The sequence below is a fragment of the Equus przewalskii genome, chromosome 6, assembly GCF_037783145.1.
Source record: "Equus przewalskii isolate Varuska chromosome 6, EquPr2, whole genome shotgun sequence".
Taxonomy (NCBI): Eukaryota; Metazoa; Chordata; class Mammalia; order Perissodactyla; family Equidae; genus Equus; species Equus przewalskii.
The window spans coordinates 71,173,696-71,198,406 of NC_091836.1; the positions used below are offsets into that span (position 1 = coordinate 71,173,696).

A 24,711-nucleotide genomic window follows, 5' to 3' on the forward strand; every position below is an offset into this window, starting at 1 on the left:
GGAGGGCAGGCAGGGAGGCCAGGGGCCAGAGGCTGAAAGAGACGGGGGTGAGTCCTCAGAGCCCTCATGGGCAGTTTAATGAGATAATGAAGGTAAAGTGCTTCACACCATTAGGGGCACATAGTAGGCACTTAATTAGTCCTTGTCTTGTTCCTCCCTCAGGAGTCTGGAGAGAGTGAGGCTGATGGGGGTGGATGGGGCACCTTCAGGGGCACATGAGCACCCAGAGCAGCTGTCAGGTGCTGCTGACGGTGTTAACAACCCCAGGAACAGTTAGCACTGAGAGACAGGGAGAGATTAGTACCTGACACCTGGCAGAGTTTAGCCAAGCCCTGTCACCCATTCTGACATAGGAGGGGGACGTCTGGTGCTGGGAGGAGTGGTGACCAGGGCAGGGCTCAGGACCCTCCCCACCCTCCCCCTGGGAAGGGCCCCTGAGCAGGACTGGATCACCCCCCTTCTTGGAGCAGCTGCCTCCACCCTGGCAGAAGGGCCTCCACCAGGCTCTCCAACTTGGGTTCAAGTCCTGGTTTGGCTGGTGGTGGTTAGGGCAAAGTTACTTTCCTTTTGGGGGCCTCAGTCTTCTCATCTGTTTATGGTGGGGATTAAAGGAGATGTCACCTGTCAAATGTCTGCCACTTCCCTGCCCCCAGGGGCCCAGGCCACTCTGGGTTTCCCAGAGCCTGCCTTCCCCAGTTACAGCCCCAAAAGGGACAGCTCTCGGCCATCTCTCCACCAGACGCTGTCTGCTCCATCCTTGGATCCCCAGGACCCCAACACAGGACCTGTCGTTGAGGAAGAAGGAAGTAAAGGGGCCCCATCTTAGGCTCTGTCATCTTCTCGTTCACTTTGGTCGGGGGACAGGTGTGCCTCTCTGTACCGACAGTGCCTCCATGGGTAACCAAGGAGTGGTCGGACTCGGGCGAGGCTGGGGAGGGAACTCTGGCCTGGGATCCCCAAGGCCTGACTTCCTGCTGTTTCAGGTCCTGCCTCATGGTACCTTCTTGGGCAAGACCTGTCCCTGGGGGTACAAGAAGCATGGGACCTCCGACCAGTCTCTTTTCTGAGAGTCTGTGTCTAAATGATTCTGTGTTCTGGGAAAGAGGCCAGGTGGTGGGATGTTGGTACAAGGCTGGTGACACCATGCCACAGATGGGCAGACCAAAGAGGAAGGGCTCAGGACTGGGCCAGCTCAGGACTTCTGTGACCTCGGTGCCCTTGGCCTCGTACTGGCCTGTCTTGCCCCTGCTGCTGTCTGCTCAGCCTCGCAGTCCGAGTTGTTCTGCCTGCCTCTCCGTTCCTCGTCCCTCTTCCTTTATTATCGGCTTCTCTATTGCCTCCTGCCTCAGGCTTATCTCCTCCTGTCACGCGTCCATCCATCTCTGTCATTCCCCTGCGGCTTCCTCCTGCTCTCCAGCACACCATCTCCCTCCCCGGCAGTCGGGCCTGTCTGGGAGTCAGTCCCTCCCTGCCACTTGTCTGTCTAAGTGGGTGCCACGACTCTGCCCAGCTCTGTCTTCTTCCACCTTCCTGCATCTCCCTCTCTCCAGTGATGTCTCTGCCTTTTGCTGTCTCTGGGCTCCCTTTGTCTGTCTCTGCAAGTCTCTTTCTGCCATTATCTCTGAGTCTCTGTCTCTCAGAGCCTGCCTGATCCCACCCCATCTGTCTTCTTCCTCCCCTTGCAAGCCTAGCCAGGGCAGCAGGTCCAGCCCTCCAGCCTGGAGAACAGAGTAGTCCACCCTCCCTGTCTCTTGCTGGCTGCCTCAGAAGCCCCTACAATGCCCTCCACCCCGCACCACACCGGGCCTTGTTGCTAGGCCATGGGCTGGCAGCATCTGGCTTCCATAGCGACGGGTGCTTAGAGACGAAATGCCACATCTCCCAGTCCCACCACAGAGTCTTTGCAGATCGAGCGCCTTTCGATCAATCAGGATAGGAAATATGGCTGGCGCTAGGCTGCCTCCAGCTTGGGGAGGTGAGAGAAGAAAGGGCCATGGTCTCTGCCTTCTGGATTTTGGGCACCTGCTGGGGTGGGAGGAGCTCCTCCTGTGTGGCCCTCAAGCCAAGGAGGGAGCGGAGAGAGAGGCCCTCTGGGGTCTTCTCATGAGTCAGCCTGCTACTGGGAGGCACGGGTTTGCAAGGGGCTGGGTTTGGACTTCTACTATTTCTAGCTGTGTGACTTTAGGCAAATGACCTCATGTCCCAGGACCTCAGTTTTATCAACTGTAAAGTCGGGCTAATAATATCAGGAGGATTAAATGAGAGAATCAACGGGTGGGCCTGGCACTTAGAAGGTAGTCGCTGCTGGCGTTCCCCTCCCTTCTCCTTTAAAGTTGTCTAAGATTTTATTAGCGGAGAGGAGGGCGATGGAGCCCTAGGCATGGAGAATGGTGTAAGCAAAAAGGTGGAGGCCGGAATACCGCTCCTGTGTGCAGGGGAGCCGTGCCGCCCTCTCCCTTGTCTGGTATTCTCAGAGACTCAGGCCCACAGGCCATCAGGCTCAGAGGGGCATGGAAGCCCTGGTGTTGGGGTCCCGTGGTCCTGGCATCTCAGGCAGTCAGAATAACAGAACGTTTGAACCCCGGGCTCCTCTGTTTTCAGGACTCCAGGCTCTCACGTTCATAGAATGTAAAAAGCACAGACTTTGAATAATGGGACTTTATAACAGAGGCTCTGATTTTCTTAGAACAAAAGCTCTGGGAGTTCTTGAAACCTCAAAGCCACAGATTGGTGCCTCCCTGAATGACAGTTTCTGAGTTGGCGGAGAGTTTTCAGGGCATGGGGCCTTGGGTCCCTGTTGCTTCGACTTTCTTGTGCCTTGGTATCCCTCACAGGCTCAGCTCTGAGCAGCCCTGTGTGTGTGTGTGTGTGTATGCATGTATACGGGGCTGAGGTCAGTGACCAACTACAGCCTGGGGCACCTCTGGAGCAGGGCCAGGCCAGGAATAGCTGGTGGAGGAAAGCTGGGCAGCTCATGGGCTGCAGCTGTCCAGGCCGGGCTAGGTGGGACTCTGGGCAGCCACCCTTGGCCGAGGACTGGCCTGCCTTCCTTCATCCACCTGGGCTGCCTGCCAGGGCTCAGGAGGAAGCATCTCCCTGTGGCACTCCAGGACTGGAGTCAGAGCAGCCCTTCAAGGTCCTATAGACTGGAGGGCAGGCGCTGCTGGTGAGGGGAGGAGATGGGGTGGGTAGGACCATAGCAGGATGAGAGAAGGAGTGGCTTAGTGGGGGGATGGTGCTCAGTGGGGGGATGGAGCTCAGTGAGGGGATGGGGCTCAGTGGAGTGGTGGGGCTCAGTTAGGGGATGGAGCTCAGTGAGGGGATGGGGCTCAGTGAGGGGATGGAAATTCAGTGAGGGCATGGGGCTCAGTGAGGGGATGGAAGTTCAGTGAGGGGATGGGGCTCAGTGGAGGGTGCTGAAGAGTTTCTCAGCACTGCACTCTCTGCTCTGCCATAGGCTCCTAAGGATGGTGGTTGGGGTGAGGGGAGGCTGAGCACCTTGAACCCACTTGCCTGTCCCTGGGGTAGGCTGAGAGCCAAGACCTCCTTTTCCCACCTCTGCCCAAAGCTGGAAAGGTTGGTAGAGCTGCTGAGAAAGGTGTCATCTGCCTCTCCTTTTGCTCATCTTCCTTCCTAGTTTCCATGGGAATCTTGGCCCAGGATGATCAGGGTTTGATAGCATGGTGTTGTGGGAGGAGTCAGCATCAGGCAGAGCTATCCCACATGGGAAGGGGTTGGCTGTGAAGAAAGTGAGCTCCCCATCCCTGAGAGTGCAAGCAGAGGCTGGATCGCCAGAGTGACTTCAGAAAGGGGCTCAAATGGGGGAAGGTGGTCGGTAGCCCTCTTCCCTGGCACAGGTGGGCTTTTGTGATTGGCCCAGGTGGCCCCACCTTCCAGACATCCCTGGGCCTCATTGAGGGGATCACTATGCCCTGGGCTCTACTCCCGGATCCATCCTCCACTTCTGCTCTCTGTGCCTGGCCCTGTGCTGGCTGTGGACACACAGAGCTGAATCAGATCCAGTCTCTTTCCAGAGGAGCACCGGGTCTGATGGGGAGGCCTACAGGGAAGCAAATACAGTTGGGCAAGTCCTACATAAGGGGACAGACAGGCTAGGAGGAAGTTCTACCATGGATCCGTATAGTCCATAGATATCTTTTTGAACAATTCTTCTGGGTCAAACGTCCTTCTAGATGCTGGGGTCACAACAATGAAAAAGACAGAAAAAAGAGTCCTGTCCCCTGGAGCTGACAGTATAGTGACGAGGCTGAGCGCCTGGCTTAAGCGCAGAGGAGTGATGGGAAGTGCTGGCTGGAGGATTGGAGGGCAGTGAGGAATGTGGCCAGAAGGCAGAGTGTGAACGTGGCAGGAAAGGAAGTTTTTCTTGGGGGGATAAGGGCCTTAACAGCCAGGGCCAGGGCTCCAACTTTATCCTGTGGACACTGGGGAGCCAGGCATGTAGGTGGGGGTGAGCCAGGATCGGACTTGGGTGAAGAAAAGATTATTCCAGCTAATCTGGGCATCGGGAGAAGGAGGCACCAGGGCAGGCACGCCCACCTGTGCCTCTGTGTGTAGGAGCCGTGTGAGTGTGTGTATAGGGCCATGTGTATATAGGAGTGTGTGTGTGTGTATGTAGGAGTGATGGGAGTATATATGTGTATCTGTGGAAAGATAGTGAGTGTGTGTCTGACTGTGTGTGGCCTGGGGCAGCCTTGTGTGGCAGAAGGATCTTGTGGTGTATAGATGATAAAGAGCAGACACCAAGGCCTAAGGTGTGCCACGGCCTGAGTCCTCTGGACCCCAGGCCTGATGTGAATTGGCAGGTCCTGGACTAGTCTACCCAGGTTGATCAGAATCCTGTGAGTTCCCTTCCCCCTCTAGGGTCCTGGAGCCAGCCATCTGCTGCCAATGAGACAAATGTGTATGCAAATAACTTGAAAATGTTATGGAAATGGACAAGACCTGTGGCTGACCCATGCCATTTCCCTTCTCCCCTGGGCCTGAGTTCACTGTGCCCTTTCCCACTCAGAGCTGCTGCTGGGACTCTGGGAGCAGGCCCTGCCCATTCAGCCAAAACCCGTATTGTCCCCAGCATCTACCTGCAGCCACGTTTTTTCCCCTACATCTGGGGCCACAGCCAGTGGACACTCAGAGCTGACCTGGGCTAGTGGCCACAGGCAGCACCTCTGTCAAGTGTGAATTTGGTCATACACACACACACACACATTTGCACACACATACACATGTAAATGCATTTGTGCACCATACTTGGACACTTGTGCACACGCACAACTGTGCATACATACCTGATGTGTGCATACATACACCTGCACACAGACACATACCTGTCTGCACACACACACGCATGCTCCTGTAGTCTGTAGATATGTACACATCCGTGTACACACACACACGTTCAGCTATACCGTGGAAGTATCACACTCCCTCACAAAGATATAAACCTACACATCTGTACTCATACCCTCTCCTACCTTCACCCACATCGGGCTCAGAGACCAGGATGCAGGGCCTCACATACAGCACACATACAGAGCTGCCTAAGAGTGGCTCACTCCTGCCCAGGTGCACACTCATGCCCTCCCCAGGGCAAAGCATTGAGCACAGGCTCAGAGTGGAGGCAGAAGCCACAGAGATGTCAGCTCCCTCCAGGACGCTCCTTAGATGGTCCCTCTGCAGGGCCCCTTGGGTGCAGGGGCCCTATTTTAGTCCATGGGCTCCACCCCAGGTCATGGAGAGATTGAGTCACACACATTCTCTCCTGAGGAGCCTCCTATATTGGGATCTGGTCCTTGCTCACAGTCCTTAGGCAGGGCATGCCCAGGCAGGCAGCCCGCCTGCCCAGGGGAGCTGCCTCTGCCAAGCTAGGCCCACCCAGATCCCGCCTCCCTCCACCTGAGCTGCCTGAGCCCTCGAGGAGAGCCAGGCCAACCTTCAGGGCTGCTGGGCAGTCCTTGCCAGAGAGGGCCTGAGGGCACCCAGCATGTCAGGGCAAGGCTCAGGTTTGAACCTGGGCCCCAGGGGTCTGACCATGGTTAGCAGCAATGGGAGAGGTGCCTGTCAGGCACCAGACAGCCTCGTGGAAGCAGGACACATTGTCACGGGGGATGGGAGCAGATTTGGGGGCTATGGAGGGTCTGCTGGTGCTAGGTGTGAGAGATGGAGAGACGGGGAGGAGAAGAGTCTGCCCACCAGTCCTGGGGAGGAAGTGCTTTGTAAGCACAATGGGCCGCCAGTGGGAGGTGCGGTCATTATTAGGAGGGAGGGCCGCTTTCTGGACAGGGCCTGCGGTCAGTCAGTCGGTCGAGTGGGCCCTGTACACAGGTTGACAGGCTCTCGGCTGAGTCACTTTTCCTGAAATATCCAGTCTGAGGTAGCTGGGCCACTGGGCAGCTTAGAGTGGCCCATAAGTTGGGGAGATGACAAGAGGTGGCTGAGGGGCTGGACCAGGCATTCCTGAGCTGGAGCTGGGGGGACAGCTGGGGCTGGGCTTTGTTGTGGCGGAGATGGGCAGAGGGTTCAGGGACTGGGAGCATAGGACCCTAGTCACTGCATTGTTGGGGACAAAAGGAGAGGTGGGGAAATCTGTTTATCTCACGTGCCATTCCTCAAGAGGCAGAGCATGAATTTCAGGCACAGAGGGGAGCCAGATGGCTTGGGTTTGGATTTTGGCTCCACTGCTTACTAGCTGTGTGACTGTGGGCAAGTTACTTAGTGTCTCTGTGCCTCAGTTTTCCTTATCTGTAGAATGTGGCTAATGATAGATCCTACTGCACACTGTCATTGGGAAGATGAAATGTGAGGCACGAGGTAACTGCTCAGTACATGTTAAGGCCTCTGGACACAGAACCCCAGCCCCAGATGCACACACCCAGCCCTGAGGGCTCTGACCCTCGAGTCCATGGGCCTGAGGTTGAGGGACAAGATGCAGCTCAAACCTGGCAGCAATTTAGCATCACCTGGGAACATTTAAGAATGTCTGGGCTTGGGGGTCCCAGACATGAGCCAGGGTGATAACCCAGCACAGAATCACAGAATGTAGAGTCGGGGCAGGGACCTGCTGGGGGGTGTGGAGGAGTCCTGACCTTGGAGGAAGGGTCGCTTCCTGGCCCTGAGAGCTCAGGCAAGGTCTTGGTTGGGAAGAGCCTTGGTTGGGAGTGGGCTGGTTGGAGAATTTCAGGGATTACATGACGGAGTGTTTGTGAAAGGGCTCTGTATCCTGCCAAAGGAAGAAGTTTGTTTATTGACCCTAGTGTGTTAACATTTCACAGATGGGAAAATTGAGGTCCAGAGAGGTGCAGTGACCTGCCCAGAATCACACAGCAAGTGTCTGGCAGAGTTAGGACTCAAACCCTCTGAGGAATGGTTGAATCTGAAGGATTGACACAGAAGGAATCTCTCTGAGTTGAGGGATCATAGAGCATGTACCTGGGGCCCCAGCCACTGAGCTGCAGTATGAGAGACCAAGTAAGATTTAAGAAATAACTTCTCAAGAGGTGAGTGCTGTTGAAGTCTTGCGTAGAGCTGGGAGCCCAGGAGATGGTGGCTGTGCCAGGCCAGAGTTGGCTCTTGACCACAGGGTCTGAGATGGCCTCCCCTGAAGAAGAAAGAGCTGTGGCCAGTGGCTGTAACAGACACCTCCTGGGTACCTGTGTCCCACCTAGGCTACCCAGAGCCCAGGACTGAGCTGGTGACCGCTCTCAAGATTTATCAAGAGCTTTGTTCACTGGGCTCAGACTCAGTCCTTACAATAGCCCTTACATTGGTCACCCCCTTTCCAGAGCAGGAAACTGAGGCCAAAAAAGGGAAGGGAGGCCCTTTTCTACACTAGAACCTTTAAACATCTTAGCCCATGCAGCGTTTTCTACAGTGTTATTAAGTAGGACATATTGCCCCTAGTTTGAAGATGCAGTAAAATACATTGACTTGGCCTGCATCGCTTAGTGACAGACAGGCTCCCCACCTCCCCCCATGACCTAGACATGACTCCTAGGAAAAATGCAAGAAGAGGGACCCAGAGGACTAAGGTAGCAGGAAGGCCTCCTGGAGGAGGTGGGCCTTCGACTGGCCCCTGAATCATAAGCAGGCTGACCGGATCTGGAGGGCAGTGGGGGTGGGTAGCCTGGGTAAAGGCCTGGAGGTGAGAATGAGTCAGTGACCCATCTGAGTAGAGCAGGAAGTATAAATTTAAGGAACGGTGGCAGCAAGAGGGTCAAAGCTGGAAAAACAAGTTGGGGCCGTTCTAGAGGGTCTGGCGTGTCAGGCTCAGGGCTTGGGCTTTATTGTGCTGGCGGTAGGGAGTCACTGGAGGTGTCTGAGCAGGGGAGAAGCATGTCCAGAGCTGGACCTCAGAAAGAGAGGTGGGAGAAATACTGGCATGGAGGGCCTGCCCCTGAGCGGGTGGCACAGCCAGAGCTCTGCCCAGCCTGTATGCCAGGTGCCTGGACTGTGTCCAGGATTGGGCTCAGTGACTCAACGTTGAGGAAATTGCTCCCCAGGGAGAAAGGGCCTAGATGAATCAGCCCAGTGAGGTGGGGAGGCTGGGAGGCTGGGGGCTCACTGAGTCACCCTCCAAGAGGTGGGGGGTGGGTAGTTGCAGAGAAAGGGGTCCACAGCGCAGTGGGAAGGATTCAGGTCAGGCCACAACGAGGGCTGTCAGGGAACTCTGGCTGCCTTCTCTCCGTTATCGGGTTTGATTCTCCTGGCAGTCCTGTGAAGGAGATGGGAAAACTGAGGCCCAGAATGCGGGCAGAGGATCTGACCAAGGTCATGCAGCAAATCGCTGGCAAAGGCCAGGCGAGACCCAAGCGCACCCTCAAGTCCAGACACGTCCCACCGCCCCAGCTGATCTCATGCCAAGCGGAGCTAGGAACCGAGTGGGTCCAGGCGGAGAGCAGGCCCCGGTGAGCCCTCCACCCTCCGCCCGCCCCCGAACCGGGCAGACGGCAATAGGGCCGGGCTGCGCCTCCGCGATGGGACAGCAGGGGGCGCGGGAGCGTCACGGCTGCCGCAGGCGCCTGAGCGCAGAGGCCGCTCTGCGGAGAACTGCGCTCGGGACGCGCGGGTCCCACCGCGGGACTGTGGACTGTGTGGCCCTGGGGCCTGCACCCTCTCTGGCTTCCGGGGACGCCAACGCAGACGTGTCTGTCCAGCGCTGGGCGCCCGGTGCCCCTACCCCTCGCTCAGGAGTGGTGCGCCTGTCTGCGTGTGCGCTCGTGTGTCTGTGCGCACGTGTCTCCTTCACAGATTTGCTACTGCTCCCAGGGCCTGTCCGTCCCGGAGCGACCTCTAAAATTCTCCCTGACTTCTCGCTTTTTCCTGGAAGAGGAGCAAGCCCAGGGCTCCTTGTATCGAGTCAGCGGCTCCTTCCCCCCATCCCCCCCCCACCCCCCACCCCGGACCCCCTTTTCACTGCGTTGGTCTCGGCCTTGGGGCTCTGCCTTGGCTGGCTCCAGGACTTTCTAAGTGGTGGGGAGAGGATGTGATCAGACAGGATGGGGGCTCTGCGAGGCCCCCTGCGAGGTAGTGAGAGGAGTGGCGAAGGGGCAAGAGAAGGGAGCGAGGGCTGAGATCCGGCTCCCTGGCGGGGGATCCTAATAGCGGAGAAGCTGGAAGAATCTTGAGAGCGGAGAGATGAGGGAGGTGAGAGCTGGTAGGGGGCTCTCGGGGCGGGGGCGGGGGTCTGGGGGGGTCCGAAGATCGCACTAGCTGAGAGGTGCTGTCCAGGGTTGCGGGCAGGTAGGCGGGGCTGGGGCGGTCGGGGGGCGGGGAGTGGGCGGGCCGGGGCGGGGCTGGGGCGGACACTCGTGCGGACCCGGCGAAGCTATTGCGGACGCGCTGACCGAGCGCAGCGGCCGGGCCGGCGGGCGGGCGGGCGGCTGCGAGTATGGTCCTGGTGCTGCACCACATCCTCATCGCTGTTGTCCAATTCCTCAGGCGGGGCCAGCAGGTCTTCCTCAAGCCGGACGAGCCGCCGCCGCCGCAGCCATGCGCCGACAGCCTGCAGGTAGGGGGGCCCCCCGCGCTGGGCACGAGGAGAACCGGGTGTCGGGCGAGCGCCCGGCCGGGTCCTCCGCGGAGCAGGCAGTCGACGGCTCCGTGGTCCGCCCTACCTCTGAACCCTCCTCAGGGTGGGGACCCCTCCCCTACTTCTGAATCCCACTCTGTGCTGGGACTGCAACCCATTCTGGGAGCCCTTGAATCCTCAGCTCACATTCCAAACCTCACCCCAGACTCTGAACCCGTTTTGGATCCGGGACTCCATCCCAAGCACTGAACTCCCAGTCCACAGCGGGACCCCAGTCCACACCGAGAGCTCTGTTCAAACCCGGAACCCCCTGCCTCCCAGATTAGTGGAGGACCCCTGCCCAAACCCCTGAACCCCGACTATATATATTGGACTCCAGACACACCCAAAACAACTGAACCCCCAGCTTTCAGCCAGGAGCCCACCTCAGAGCTGAGGCCTCCCCCTAAGCCCCTGAACCTCTGCTCCACAGCCTCATCTGCACCCCACCCAGATTCCCAGTCAAACATCTGGACTTCAGTCCTGACTCCAACAGACCCCAGGGTCTAAATGCCTCTTTCGTGATGGTTTCACTCCTTCTTGGCAGGCCCCCCTCCCACCCTGTTCCCGTTTTCCCTCCCTCCCCGCCTCCCTCCTGTATAGGAGGTCTCCTAGTCTTTTCCAGCTGGTCTCACTCTCTCTTCTCTTTTCTCTCCGGGTGTGTTGGTCCTACTTTATTCTCTGGTTCTCTTCTGGCTTCTCGGAGTCTTTCTGGGTGTCCTCTCTCTCTGCCCCTCTGTTTCTCTCTCATTTGGTCTCTTTTGCCCATGTGACCACCTCTCTCCATCTGTCTCTTACTCCCCCCAATTTCTCTATCTTTGTTCTGGGGTTCTCTCTCTGTGGTCATCCCTTCCCCTTGTATCTGCCTCTGCTTTTGGGTGGTGAGGAGGTGGGCTCAGAGTGCCAGGCCAGTGTCCCCAGGACCTCCACCCACTCTGCCCCTGCCCCCATGTTGTCAGGCATGGCATGGTTGGGCGCTGGTGGAAGGGACTAACATGGAGTGTGCAGTCCCTCGGTGGTGCCCAGGGGTCTAAGGTGGGTGGTGATCATGTGCTGGGGTACTGGGGTTCATAACTTATAAACCCCTCGTCCCTGCTCTCCTAGTCTTGACTGGGGAGAGCGAGGGGCCTGGGATGGGGGAGGGGAGGTGTAGACTGCAATCTGGTGTCCGTCACCTGTGACAGGAGGTGTGCTGAGCTGGGGGAGTCTGGGGGGGGTGTGTGTGTAGGCTGGGCTGGGTTGCATGTGTTGGGTGTGCCTTGTGTGTGATCATGTGTGTTGTGTCATGTGGTATTGTGTGTGTCATCACTAGTGGGATTATCTGGGGGGACTTGTGGGGGCTTATGGTGAGTGTGAGGATTGTGAGTGTGTGGCATTGCATGCTGTGTGTGGCTCAGGAGATGCCTTGTGGGTGTGAAGCCGTGGCTGTAGGTGTGACTGTTGTGCGTGTAGGGAACTTTGTGTGTGGTTGTGTGTCTGTCGTTGTGGGGTGGAGTTGTGGTAGGGGCAGCTTGCATGGGGGATTGTGTGTGGTTGTGTATGTTATTGGCTGTTGTGTGTAGCCAAGAAGAGCCGCTGGAGGGGCCTGATGAGGGTTTCATTGGATGTCTTGGTTGGGGGGGGAGGGGGCTGTGTGTGCCCAAGTGTGTTTGCAGCCTAGGTGACTGGCCTAGAGTCACTGTGGTACATCCTGGGCTTGCTTGGGAAATATATTAGGACCTGTGTGTTGGTGTTTGAGTGTCATGTGTCTGTGTGGTGGCTGTTTGTGCAACTCTGGGTAGGAAAGAGTGCAGCCAGGGCTGAGGGGTCCAAGGCAAGCAGCTGGTTGACTGAGTGTGTGTGTGTGTGCCCAAGTGGGTGTGGGGAGGAGGCAGTATGCAGGCAGGATTGTCTATGCCAAGGGGCTGTGTGTGCCCACAAACGTGTGACATTTTGGTGTGACGTTAAGTGTGCACATTATCTATGCAGGGTGTGTCTCTGTCTGGGTGGTGTGTGTATTGAATTTAATTGGATGTGTTTGTCTGTGGTTAGGGAAGTGAGTGTGGGGTGTGTGAGGTGCGTGGTGGGAGGCTGAGTGTGAGTGTGATGTGAAGTGTGGGTGTGTGGGCTGTGTGACTTTTTGGTGTGACACATGGATTATGTGATCTTTTCTCCCTGAGAGCTGTTTATGGGTGTGTGTGCGGGGTGTCCAGTGAGCTAGGGGTGTGTGGGGGTGACACGGTAAGGAGGGCTGTGGAATGTGCTGCAGGAGGTAGGAGAGTGTGTGCGGAAGGCGTGTGGGGTGAGGAACGGGGCATGTAATGTTTGGGGTGTGTGGAATACAGCAGGTGTCCCATAAATGTTTGCAGAGTGACGTGTGTGTGCAGGGAGGGCTTGGCTGCCATCCTGTCCTTGCTTCCCTCCCAGTTAGGTCCCCAGAGATGCCCAGTGACGTTCTCACGTGGCCCCCCCAAGCCAGGCTGCCTACCCTTTGCCCTTCATCCTCCTCACTCTGACCAAGGCCTTTGTCTTGGGTTTCCGGCTGAGCAAGCGCTCGACAGGCGGGCGGCGAGTGATGTCGCAGTCCGGGAACCTTTGTTCTTTTCCTCTTAGCCTGTCTCGTGTTTGGGGCCGGGATTTGAAGTGGGGTGGGGAGAGGATGCACGTGTCGCAGGGTCACTGTGTTTACTACCACCTCACAGTGCTCCGTAGAGGGGAGGGGTCCCGGCGCCGGCAGTGAGGCCTGGGTGTCATCACCCCCACCCCCGGGGACGCCTCCTTGGCGCAAGAGCAGCTTGGGCAGTGCCTGGAGTGGGGTGAGTTTGCCAACCACAGGTGGCCCAGCACCTTTCCTGGCCCACATCATCTCCGGGGTGCTGAGCAGCCATGGGCCCCCTTCCGCATGCTGGCCTGTCCTCTTCCCTTCTCTGTGTGGCCCCTGGGAGGGTCCCTGGGCTGGAAGACAACCAGGAAGACCTCAATCTAGTCCCACTTTTGTTGACCCTGTATCTGATGGGGGGAATAATCCCTGTCCTCACAGAGACCCTTATCTGAAAAAGGAGGCCTGGTCATACCTTTGGGGACCCTCTGGTCTGATGGGGGAGGTCCCAGTCAGTAGGAGGATCCAGGTCATACTCTCAGAGCAAGCTCTGGGGAAACCTTGGTGGGCAGCCTGCCGACAGGTACTTGAGAGCATGAAAGGCCGGGACACCTTACGGTTGGAAGGCACAGAGACTATCAGAGTCAGTCAGGGGAAGGGGCTGGAGGCTGATGCCTCAGCATCACATTCCAGAATGTTCTCTGGAAGGCTTGAGTAGGGCCTTGGGTGGGTGGAGAAATGTGGCCTGGAGCTGAGGAAGATTCTGGGCCAACTGGAAAAAGGGGTCTTGAAGGCAGCCTGATCCTTCCCAAGCAATACTGTCTGGCTTCGGACGGCCATCTCTGGGCTTCTGGCCATCTCTGGGCCTCCAGCCATCTCAACCTTGCATGTCACCTTTTCCCACCCGATTGTCTTTGGCTGGAATCATCATCATTGTCATCATCATCTTTTAGGCAGTTCTTTCTAAATTCCAATCTCCTTTCACAAATGTCTCATTTAACAGATTAACTCATTCAGTTGTCTGAAAGCGTTTTTCGAGAACTGACTATGCACCGGGCAGCCACAGTTTTTGGTGCTGGGGTCATAGCAGTGACCAAATAGGCCTCCTGGGGCTCCCACCTTTGGTGTCTGAGAAACCCCGTCTTCCCGGCCCAGCCACACTGTCAGCCCCTAGACCCTGGCAGATGCCCCCCACTTCTGTGTTTCCTCCAGCCTGGTGAGCCCCTGGGTCTGTGAGGCTCCAGGTATGCCTACCACAGTGTTGGGGTCTGGCTCCCGCCAGAATGCGAGCTCTTCAGAGGCTGGGCTGGGTCTGCCCATCCTGTGTGTCCTGAGCTGGGCTTGGCATAGTCTGGATGCTCATTTTGATCGTCAGATGTCTATAACCCCTGTAGGGTTGGCAGCCCAGCTACCATCTAGGGAAACTGAGGCCCAGAGCAGGGAGGGGACTTTAGGCAGCCTCCTCTTTAGACCCTCCTTTTACCAGCATTACCAGAGACCAAGAGAGGTCAGGTGACTAGTCCAGGTTTCACAGCAAGGTGGCAGGGCTGGTCCCAGAATACAGCTCTCCTGACCGCCAGGCTGGGCTCCGGCCCCAGCACCATGCTGCTCCTGGCTGGCCTCCGTGCTGCCTGTGGCGGGTAAACGATTATTAATGACCCCCCTGGCAAGGAGACAGGAAACGTTTCCCAGCCACAGCTGGGGACCTGCTCCCTGCCAGCCCCAGCCATCCATAACGCTGTTCGCTGTTGCGTCCGCATTGATGTTATCTCCATGCCGCCTCCGCCTTCTTTGCTCCTCCTGCCCATCTACCTCCCAACTCCCCTTCCTCTCAGGGGTAAAGGACAAGAAGGAGTAGAGCTTTCTCTTCTACAACTCTGTCTCTCACCACTTTCTCCAACCCGATTCATCTCCACCTACTTCCCTGCCCCAAACCAGCCAGAAGTAACCCCTCCTCCAGGAAGTTTTCCCTGAATGCACTGTCAACCCTTCCAGGAGCCCTGTCCTGGGCTGTGGCCACTGGATCTCCCTCATTGCAGACTCTGGTCCCTTCTGATGGTTTGCTCTGATGGCCATAGGGCTGGGCTGAGGACTTCCTATGGCCTATCCTCAATTGCTGTCTTAGGACTGACTCATGGAGGATCTTCCCAGATGCTTCCTCCAGGAAGTCCTCATCCCAGCCCAGAGACTCTCACTTCCTCTGAGAAACCACAGCCCTGCCTGTCCATGCCACTCACTGTGTACTGCCAGGCCTCCATCAGGGGACATTTAGTGAGGTCATCTGCGTGCCCATCAGAGAGGGTGGGTGGAGATAAGCACGGTGTGGACCTTAAAGTTCTGCCACATGTTACTCCAAGTCTGAGCAGCAGTGCATCTACCCATGGCAGGTAGACAGACCTAGGTTCCAGGGCTGACGGTGGGCAGGTGGTGGGATGGGGAGGGGGCACAGACAAAGATCAATGCTGGTAGATTGCATGGTGAGGGCAGTGCTGGAGAGAAACTCGGGGGCCATGGTGGGACAGAGCAGGGGCCCCTGATTCAGCCCAGAGTGGGAGGGAGGGTCAAGTTGGAGAGCTTCCAGGAAGAAACATATCTAAGCTCAGAGCTAAGGGCTGAGCTAGGAGAAAGTTCTAGACAGAGAGAGGGAGAGAATGGTGAAGCTGGTGACAGACAGAGGGAGGAAGACACGTGGTCCCACGGTTCCATGGAGCTGGGTCCTGGATGCCAGCGTGGCTGAATCGACAAAATTGCCGGGGGGGGAGACCCTGGGGGTGAAGCGTCCAGAGTCGAGGCTGGTGAGCCTGGCAGGGGCCAGATTATGCAGGACTTACAAGCTATGTTAAGGAATGTGGATTTTTTCCAGAGGGAACTGGGCACTAGGGGAAGAGTTGAAAGCAGTGCAGGGACTGTTAGGGAAACCCCTGGGCCACGGGATGGAGAGTGCATAGACGGGGTGAGGCAGGAGGCTGGGTGGCTGTACAGAGACTGGCACAGGGTGGTCCAGACAAGGGGTGATGAGGCTGGGAGGGGGAAATGCCAAGGATGGAGGGGTGGGGACAGAGGGGCAAGGGGTAGAGGAGGGAGCCGGTCAGCTGTAGAGGTGAAGGGAGAGCGAGAATGCCCCCTCACCCTGGATGGTGGGCAGTGAAGGAAGGCAGGGTTTGAGGGCAGATGCCTGGGCCTGTGTCACGGCCCTCTAAGGACCACAGGGTCTCAGGAAGACCTTCTAGGTCAGGAGCTTTGAGGCTAAATGGAGACCAGGAGACCTGAACGCCGCTTACAGCCACTGCATCCTTCTCATAGCGTGGGCACTCAGGGTCTGCCCTGGGCAGAGTGTTCAGAATTAAAAAATTAAAACAATCTGTGAAAAGTAATGTTTAATAAAATTCACATCCAAAAATGTATGAGTACATTCCAAAGTGAGTTAAAATGTAAATGTATGAAAATGCTAAACATACAGTGGTGGTTCTAATATCAATTCTAAGCCTGAACTGTGTCCCTCCACTTGGGATTTGGCTCCCTTGAAGCTGCCGCCTCTGGTGTGGCTGGACCCCCAGGGGCTCCAGGACTTTCCAGTCTTGTGTGCAGGGCACTTCCTCTGGGGAGTCTGTCCTCTGGCCAGTAGCTTCAGGTGGCAGGCATTTTGCTTTTCCTGTCCCCTACTCTGAGGGGCTTGGCCCCTCGAACTCCTCCTGTCTGTGGTTGCCTATATCTGGGGGCCTAGGTGCAGACCTAGAGGAGGGGAAAGGGCGAGGGAGTTGCAGGAGCTGAGGGAAGAGGGGCTGAGGGATGAGGTGCTGGCTAAAGGGCCCAGTGGCGGTGGAGGGGGGAGCAGGAAGAGTGTGGGAGGGCCGGGAGGGAGGGTGAAGGCAAGTGAGCAGGGCTGAAAGAGCAGTGGCACCGACATAAATGCCAGTGCAATCGGCCCTTTGGCCCTTTCTATCTGCGGGCTCCACACCCTTGGATTCAACCGAGGTTCAAAAGGCAGACAATGGTTGTGTCTGTACTGAACATGTATAGACTTTTTTCTTGTTATTATTCCCTAAACAATACAGTATAACGATTTGCATAGCATTTCCATTGTATTTGGTATTATAAGTAATCTAGAGATGATTTAAAGTATATGGGAGGGTGTGGGTAGGTTATAGGCAAATACTGCACTATTTAATATAAAGGACTTGAGCATCCGGGGGTTTTGGTATCTGCGGGGGTCTTGGAGCCAATCCTTCAGATGCTAAGGCATGAACATATTTCAAAATGTAAAAGTTTCCCCATTTCTTGGACACCAGAATGTTGAGGTCCCATTTTGCAATCACGGGGTTGGGCATTGCTTGGCTCCCACTGGTAATCTTGCACATGGCCGTTTTCTGGGCTGCCTTTCTCACCTGGAAGGAGGAAGTGGGGGGGGGTCAATATCTCCAGGGGTGTGTGAGCTCAAGCTCTAGGGATGTGTAACTGAGAATCAGAGTCAGTTTGTGGGGTTCGAGCCTGCCACGGCTCTCAGCTCCCGGCCGGGGCTGTGTGGGTGCATGGTGGTGTGATTCCAACATTCTGTGACTTTAAGATGCTGAGATGCCAGGAGCTGAAGATGCGGACATTCTGTGAATCCAGGATTCTAGGATTTGATGATTTGATGATTCAATGATTCTAAATGGGGCTGCTGAGAAGAGCTGCAACCACCTGCCTTGTTAATGTTGATGTTCAGTTATTAAAAACATAACAAGAAGCAATGGAGACAGCTCGGATCGTGGGTGGCCCCCACCCCCAGTGAGGGAGGGCAGGAGGGGCTGGGCTGGCATTAGTGGGGAGCGAGCCCCTCTCAACCTGGGTCAATGGGCTGTTTCTCAGGCCACAGCAGAATGGGTGTGTTCACGTGTGAGATCTGCCACTCCCTAAGCTTGCGGGCTAAGGGGTCGTTTCCTTCATTCCCCTGCCTCCGTTCCTCAACCATTTCAGGCTATGGCAGAGAGAGGAGTGCCCTTTCCTCCCAGCCCCTCGAGTCTCTGTGCAGGAATGTTGACAGTGAAGGAAGGAGAGGCCTGCTCACCCCCCACTTCCCGGGCAGCTCGGGCCTGAGGGGGAATACAGGACATGAACGCTTCCTGGACACGGACACGGAAGTGCATGAACCCCTGCGTGTGAGGGCCCCAAGTACAAAGGGCCTCCGACTAGGGCAGAGGCCAGGGCAGCCAGAAGGACAGTGTGGGCATCGGACGGTGACCCTTCAGCACTCCTTGAGTGCAGGCTGAGGAGGGAGCACCCTGCTTGTGCCCTGGGGGTGGCTGTGAGAAGGGCCTAAGGAAGGGGGGGGGTCCCAGCGCAGGGAGCCTGGGAGCTGATGACCGATGGGTGCTCCCGTGCAGCATGGGCCCACGGCCCAGCTGGCACAAGGCCAGCCCATTTGTGCAGCAACTTGCTGCCTCTTGAGTTGTGCACGTGCGTCAGCACCCACACCACAGTTGGGGAGACAGCATCCAGGCCAGAGAGAAGGATCTCGGCCCTCTAGAGAGCCGGCCCTGCTGGCTCCCTCAGAAGCTCAGTACCACTGCACAAGTCCCAGCCCGGTGGGCTCACAGATCAGGTGATGGAGGCTGGGAGCTGGCCCAGGTCACATGGCACAGCAGGGCCTAAAATCCAGCTTCCTGATTCCCAGTCCTGGGGGCTCCCCATTGCCTGCAGCTCGCCCCTTTCCCCTGGAACACCTAGGGAACAGGAGTGCAGGCAGGACTCAGGTTAGGGGGGCTGAGCCCTTGTCTGTCACCCCTCCATCTTTCTCCTCCCACAGCCCAGAAGGCAGGTGGGCTGGCGACAGCAGCTCCCTGACATCCACAAGGCTCCATTGTCTACCACATCCTGTGTTGGCCCTGAGGACCGGGTCCCCAGCAGGGAGCCCCTCCCCAGCTGCCCAGCCCACAGCGGGCCTCCCTGGGGTTCTCCTCTCTCTGCACTCTGCCGCTCTTCTTCCCGCTGTCCCATCCCTCACTCTTATCTCCGCCTCCACTCGGGCTCTCTCCCCACCCCTGTAAGTCTCCGTCTCTGGCTGTCTCTGTGTGTCAGTCTCTCTCAGAAGATTGTTAGACTTGGAAGGGCCCTAGGAGATCATCAGGTCCAACCCTTTTATTCTTCAGATGAAGAAAGAAGCTCAGAGAGGGGAACGTCTTGTCTGAAGTTGCATAGCAGGTTGTGGCAGACCCCGGGTCACAGGAGAAGACTGCCCTTGGCGTCAGGCATCTAGGGTTTGAGGACTGACTGTGTTATGACCGGCTTGACAGGCTTCTCGCCTCAGCCCTGAGCTGTCTGTCCTTCCTCTTCTTTGCCCAGACTATGCCCTTCTCTGTCACTGTGTCTGCTGCCTGGCTGACCCCTATCTTGGGCAAACTCTGCCTTTGGGATACAGACCAGAGCTCAGGACTCTGTGGCTGAGGTGCACACCCGTGCACATAGGGACACACAGGCACATGCAAGTACATGCATGATTACATACAAGTCCCAGGTGAAAATCTGTATTGCATAGTTAGAAGACTGTCCTCAAACATAGTGTTCTCTTTTGTGAGGCACCACACACCTCCTCCAGGAAGCTCCCCCGGACCTCTCTACAGACTGTCTCCATCCCACTAGCCCCTTTGTGATAACTGAGTTCTCTGAGCCTAGGTTCCTCCTCTGTGTCCCCAAAGGCATGGTGAGTCTCCCCCTAGTCCTTGCCCTTCTTTCATTGTCCCCTCCTTCTGTCTCTAGGAGGGGCTCAGCTTCCTGTGGCTGGGTGGGGAGAGCCCTGTGGTCCCCAGAGGACAGTGGGACAATGGGGAGGCGGTGACAGATGAGACATTGTGTCTTCCCCAAAGCTGGCTCCACCCTACCCTGACCTCCTGCCTGGTGTCTGGGGCATAACTCTGGCCTGTGGACCCTTTAGGACTAGGTCCCAGTCTGACCTCACGTCCTTGACCTGTCAGGGCAGAGGTTAGAGAACCAGAGCCCCTGATGCTCCAGCAGCAGTTCTGCAACTGGAGGCCCCCAGGACGCCAGCAGCATATTACTGGGGTGGCGTAGATTGCCGGGCCGCTGGAATGGTGAGCTGGGCTGCTCTGACTGTGGGGGAGGCAGGAGGCTGGTAAATGCTGAGGCCGGGGTGGAATTATGGAGGCACTATGAGGGCCTAGCCGAGACTCCCCTCATCCTGTCCGCCTCCCAGGGCAGAGGGCAGGAGCTCTCCAGGAGAGGAGGAGAGGCCTGAGGGGCACTTGGAGAATCAAGTGAAGCTGGCACTGCCTCCTCTCAGGAGGGGGAGGGACCGTCCCGGGGCAGCCGTGGGTGGACCACCGTTGAGGGTTGTGGACAAAAGGGTTGGGCCCTGGGGTCAGGTGCTTATCTCCGCCCTCGTCATTTCCTCTGCCGGACACGCTGGGTTAGCAGGGTCATCGCACAGAGGGAAGGAACAGGCCGGAGCCAGTGCACACCAGGCCCTACAGTGGACTCAGGCACACGGGTGACCTTGTCACACCCTGGGCTGCAGTCAGTCCCCTGTAGAAGCCCAGCCATGTGGTCACTGTCACCGTGGGAGATGGCCACCTCTAGACTATCGCCCTGCACACAGACCCAGAGATCCTGCGACACTCAGGCCCAGCTACATGCACAGCCGGGCAGGGAGACCCCACAGGACATAGGGACATGTGGGACAACCAGACAGCCACCCACAGCCACGCCACAAGCATCCACACACCAGGTGCAGCTACTGTCACCCCTATGGTGACCCAAGGAGAGTCACAGATTCCAGCAGTCGTGGGAAGGCGTCCAGAGCCTGGATGAGAAGAGGGGGGCACCAGGCAGGGAACCCAGACCCACCCCCCCAGCTTGCTGAGCGCTGGAGGCTGTTTATTTCCTAGCAGGGATGGGTGTCTCATCTCCCTCCCCTCCCCCTCCCCACCACATGCTTCCGAAGCTGCCAAATCAAATCAGCCCCTGCGCCCGCGCCAGGCTGGCATGGCGGCCAGCAGCTGACGGGAATGAAGCCAGGCTCAGAATATCCCGCGCCTGTGCCCATCCCATGCCTGGGTCTGCCTGTCGCGTGGGGGTGGGGAGGGGCCGCCGGCCGCGGGCAGTGCCTCTCAGAGAGGCTGGGGTTCTGCACACTGCCTGGGTGGCCGGCTCCCGGAGAACCAGTGAGCGGGTCCCCCATACGTCTGCCAGCATTTGAGGAGCCCTGGAAGTGGTGCTGAGGGGACGCAGGCTGGAGGGTCCAGTTGGAGCCCAGATGACTGGGCACCAGGCTGAGGCTGGGGGCTCACACATAGGATCACATTTGTTTAGGATTCACAGCAACCTCTGCTGAAAGGCCCCCCCAGGGACTGAGTGAGTGGGACATTACTCATCCCACTTTTTAGGTGGGGAAACTGAGGTTTTGAGAGGAGTAGTGAAGCTCCCTGGAGAGAAGCAGAAGTGGAGGGGGCCTCAAAGGGGTAAAAATGTGGTCGTTCCCACTCCTGAGGAGCCCCAGGCTGAAAGAAAGAGCTCGGTTCAGTTCTCAGAGTCAAGCAAGGGGCAGAGAATACACCAGAACCAGAAGTGCCCACGGAGGGCAGGGAGCAAGAAGGGAGAGTGGGGAGAGAGCAGGGTGTGATCAGACAAGGCTCTCTGACGGAGGCTGCCTATGGGAGACAGCAGGCCGGGGCCTGCTGGGGCTGGGGTGGCGGGCAGGCTGGGTGCAGGGGAGAAGGCCTGCCTGGCCTCAGCTCCTGGCCTTCTTGTCTCTACAGCTGGCCGGGACCTCCTTGCACAGGAGCCAGTGCCCCCAGGGAGTAGAGACGCCCAACTGGAGGTGAGAGTCAGTGGAGGGAGGAGTGGGTGGGCTTGGGGGCGTGGGGGCACAGGCTGGGGGTCAGCCTGAGCATTGCCCCCACCCCTGGGAGGACTGGGAGGCTGGAGCCGAATCCTAGCCCCATCCCCTCCAGCCTAGGGTCCCCTCACATGGAGACTGCCTCCCCCACCCTATTCCTGCCTGGGGTTCCCTCCCACTGAGGATTCACCCTCCTCCCAAACCACCTGGGAGTCGTTTGAGACTCCTCCTTCGTTCTCCTCACCCTCATCCAACAATTCCCTGTTGGTTCTCTGCCCTAAGTATTTCATGAATTTCTCACCGCCTCTCCATTCCCGCTGCCTGTCCTGGGGACTGGTCATCTTTTCCCTGGACGGCTCACTGGCTGTCTGCTTTCAGCTGCCCCCATCCCACGTGTGGCTGCCAGAAGGATCTTTCTAACATGCAAACCTGAACTTGTCACTTGCTCAAAAATTCTCCGTGCTCCCCATCCTTCTGCTCCCTCTATAACCCCAGCCAGGCCACCGTCCCCCCTTCATCCGTTCTGCCTCCCCAGAACCGCTCCTGCTGGCCTCTTCTCCCCTCAGCTTCCCAAATCCTTCTGGGCTCAGCTCTAGCCTCCCCTCCTCTGGGAAGCCCTCCCTGCCCCTCGCTCTCCCTCCTCTGAGCTCTCCTACCCTGGCAGTCAGATGCTGGGCGTTCTGCTGTCTGTGCCGTGAGCGCCCTGTTTTCTCCATTACGTGACTCTGTATGTCTTCCTCTCTGAACTCTGAGCTCCTTGACCAGGGCACTGTGCGCTTTTCATTCCTGAGTCTCCCACCGCCCTCCAGAGGGTGCCCAGTGAGGCCTCAGTGAGTGCGGGGTGACATCCCCAGTCCCCGACTGTGCCTTTGGGGTGCCTCGTAGGAATCTTCAGTGCTCAGAGGGGCCTTGAGGGGCAGATGGGGTGGGCTGGGGACGGAAAAGATTGGCACAGAGGAGGGGTGTGTGTAAAATTGGACCACGCAGCAAGACTGGCATGAACCCACTCTCGTGCCCAGGCCTGGCTGAGAGGAAGCGGAGGCTGCTGCTGTGTTAGCCCCTCCTCTGTGCTGGGAACTCCCCTGTTTAGTCCTCACAACCTCTTGTATGAGGCACGGCTCTTCTTATTCTCCTTTCACAATTGGGGAAGTTGAGGTCCAGCGGGATCACACAGGAAGTGAATCAGGGGCAGAACTGAGAGTGGAGCCCAGATGTGTCTCGTGCCTGACTCTCCGTCTCTCCCTGCCCTCTGGTAAGATGGGAAAGAGGACGCCCACACAGGGCCTGGTGCCCAGGGGGCTCAGCGTGGGCTCACTGCTGGGACGTAGGGCCAAGCCCTGAGAAGGTCCCTACTGCTGGGAGCTGGGGAAGGGAGAGGAGGGGGGCCTGGAAAGTCGTTATTAATTTATTTATGGCCATGGCATTTCCCGTGGGGTGGGGGCTCCCCCCAAAGCTGGGACAGATGGTGTTCCTGGGAGCCAGCAGTGTCTCAGCAGCCACTGCCACCTGCCAGGAAAGACTGGATTTTTCATCCTCCCAGGAAGCTGGGAGGGAGAGGCCTTTGGAGAAGCTGGGACCCTCCTGGGCAATGGGAGCTGGGCCCCAAGGGAAGGAGCCAGGCCCAGGCTCCTTGTCTGTGCCTCTGTGCACAGCCTCTTCTGCCTAGGCCCTTGGCCCTGCTCCTGCAAGTTCAAGTTCTGCCCCTCCTTCCCAGCCCCCAAGCCTTGCCCTCCCACCGGCCGCTTCGCTGGATGACCCCCATTTGCTCCCATCCCTCTGTTCTCCCTCGGCCTTTCCTGCTTGGGTCCTGCTGCCTCCTCCCTCAGACCGAGGATCTTAGGCTGTGAGCCCCTCAGCTCTCAGCTCTGTCCTGTCCCCAACCCCACACTCACCCGAAGATGGCAGGTGTCTGCCTGGCCTCTTGGCAGAGGCTGCTCTATTTCTGGGTTCAGGAGCACCCCCTCCCGAGTGCCCAGGCCTACGCTCAGCCCTGTTGGGGAGAGATGGGTTGCTACCCTGGGGGACTCCCCAACACAGAAAGGACAGGGCTGGAGAGAGTAGGGACTTTAGGGTGTTGCTCAGACTATGCAGACAGCCGTAGGGAGAGAGAGGAAGGGCTGGAGAGACTGCTGAGGAGCCCTCCTGTCAGGGTGCAGGCGAGGGAGACACGATGGCCTCATCTAGTGGACAGACTGTGGGGTTGGATTGGCATGAGTTCAAGTCCCCACTTCACCACTTCCTAGGTGTGACCTTGGGCCAGTCACCTAGCCAGCCTGAGCATCAGTTTCCTCACCTGTCAAAAGGGGATAAGAAGCTCCATCATGATTGGACGTAAGCGCAGCAGAGCTGTTGGGAGAAGTTTACAAAGACAGTATGTGAGGTGCCTGGCCCGGGCCTGGCCCAGAGCTGGTCCTTGGAGGGAGGTGGCACCCTCCCTGCTTCCCTCCAAGGTGAGATCCTTGGAGTTGGGCCGAGGCTGTGCCCCTGTGGGACAGGGTGCACTGAGGGGCTGGGCTGGGGTTCCTGAAGGCTCTCTGGGCACGGCATGCTCTCCTGGCACTGGCAGCGTGGCAGCCGGCGGAGCAGGGCTGCCGGCACCATCCCCACCTAGCGGTTGTCTGTTCAGCACACCCTCTTGGGACGGCTCCCTGGCCCCTGTGCCAGCGCTGGCCTGAGGAGGGGCTCTTCGGGCTCAGCCCAGAGTCTGCCTTCAGGGTCAGGGCCGTCACTCTCCCTGGATGTCGGGGCTGAGGCAGTTCAAGTAGTGAACTGAGCACACTGGGTCCGTGCCTTCTCTGTGCTGGCTCTCAGGGCCCCGATGGGGGCTTGGGAGCCCTCGCTAGGGCAGGGGCAGGGGAAGAGGCAGACGTGGACAAGGGCAAGGGTACCTATACTAAGCACCCTAATGTGCTGCCCAGCTCTGGCTCGTCTATCACTGCCCACAGCATAAGTAAAGACCACAGCGTTGCTGGCCCTGCCTGCTGGACCCCTCATGTCTACCTTTTGCCCCCAGAGGCAAGCTCTTCCCAGCCTCCCTGCCTTTGCTCACACTGACCTCTCTGAAGTACCTTTCTCTTTTTTCTCCACCTACTCCCTTTTCAAGTCCTGGAGTAGATGTCACCTCCTCTGGAAGTCCTCTCAGATTGCTCCCTCAACCTCGAGTCAAGTCAGTCTGCCCTCCTTCCTGGGCACTCTCAGCCCCCAGGCTGCCCTGAACTT

The 24,711-nt window shown here is 57.8% G+C and overlaps 1 protein-coding gene across 6 annotated transcripts in view; it reads left to right on the plus strand.

The window, feature by feature from the left end:
• The window catches only part of PDE2A (phosphodiesterase 2A), a 90,273-nt gene that overhangs the window by 17,186 nt on the left and 48,376 nt on the right, over positions 1–24,711 (plus strand). The window contains exons 1-3 of one of the 6 annotated variants that reach the window (XM_070625931.1): positions 9,042–9,660; positions 9,955–10,024; positions 21,413–21,474. The exons of 1 other annotated variant lie outside the window; for it this stretch is intronic. In XM_070625931.1, the coding sequence (XP_070482032.1) occupies positions 9,652–9,660; positions 9,955–10,024; positions 21,413–21,474 (141 nt within the window). In that variant the 5' untranslated portion in view covers positions 9,042–9,651. Of the gene's footprint in view, positions 1–9,018; positions 9,661–9,954; positions 10,025–19,522; positions 19,730–21,412; positions 21,475–24,711 lie in introns of those variants that run through there. 4 more of the 6 variants (XM_070625932.1, XM_070625933.1, XM_070625934.1 and 1 more) reach the window with 4 other exon arrangements.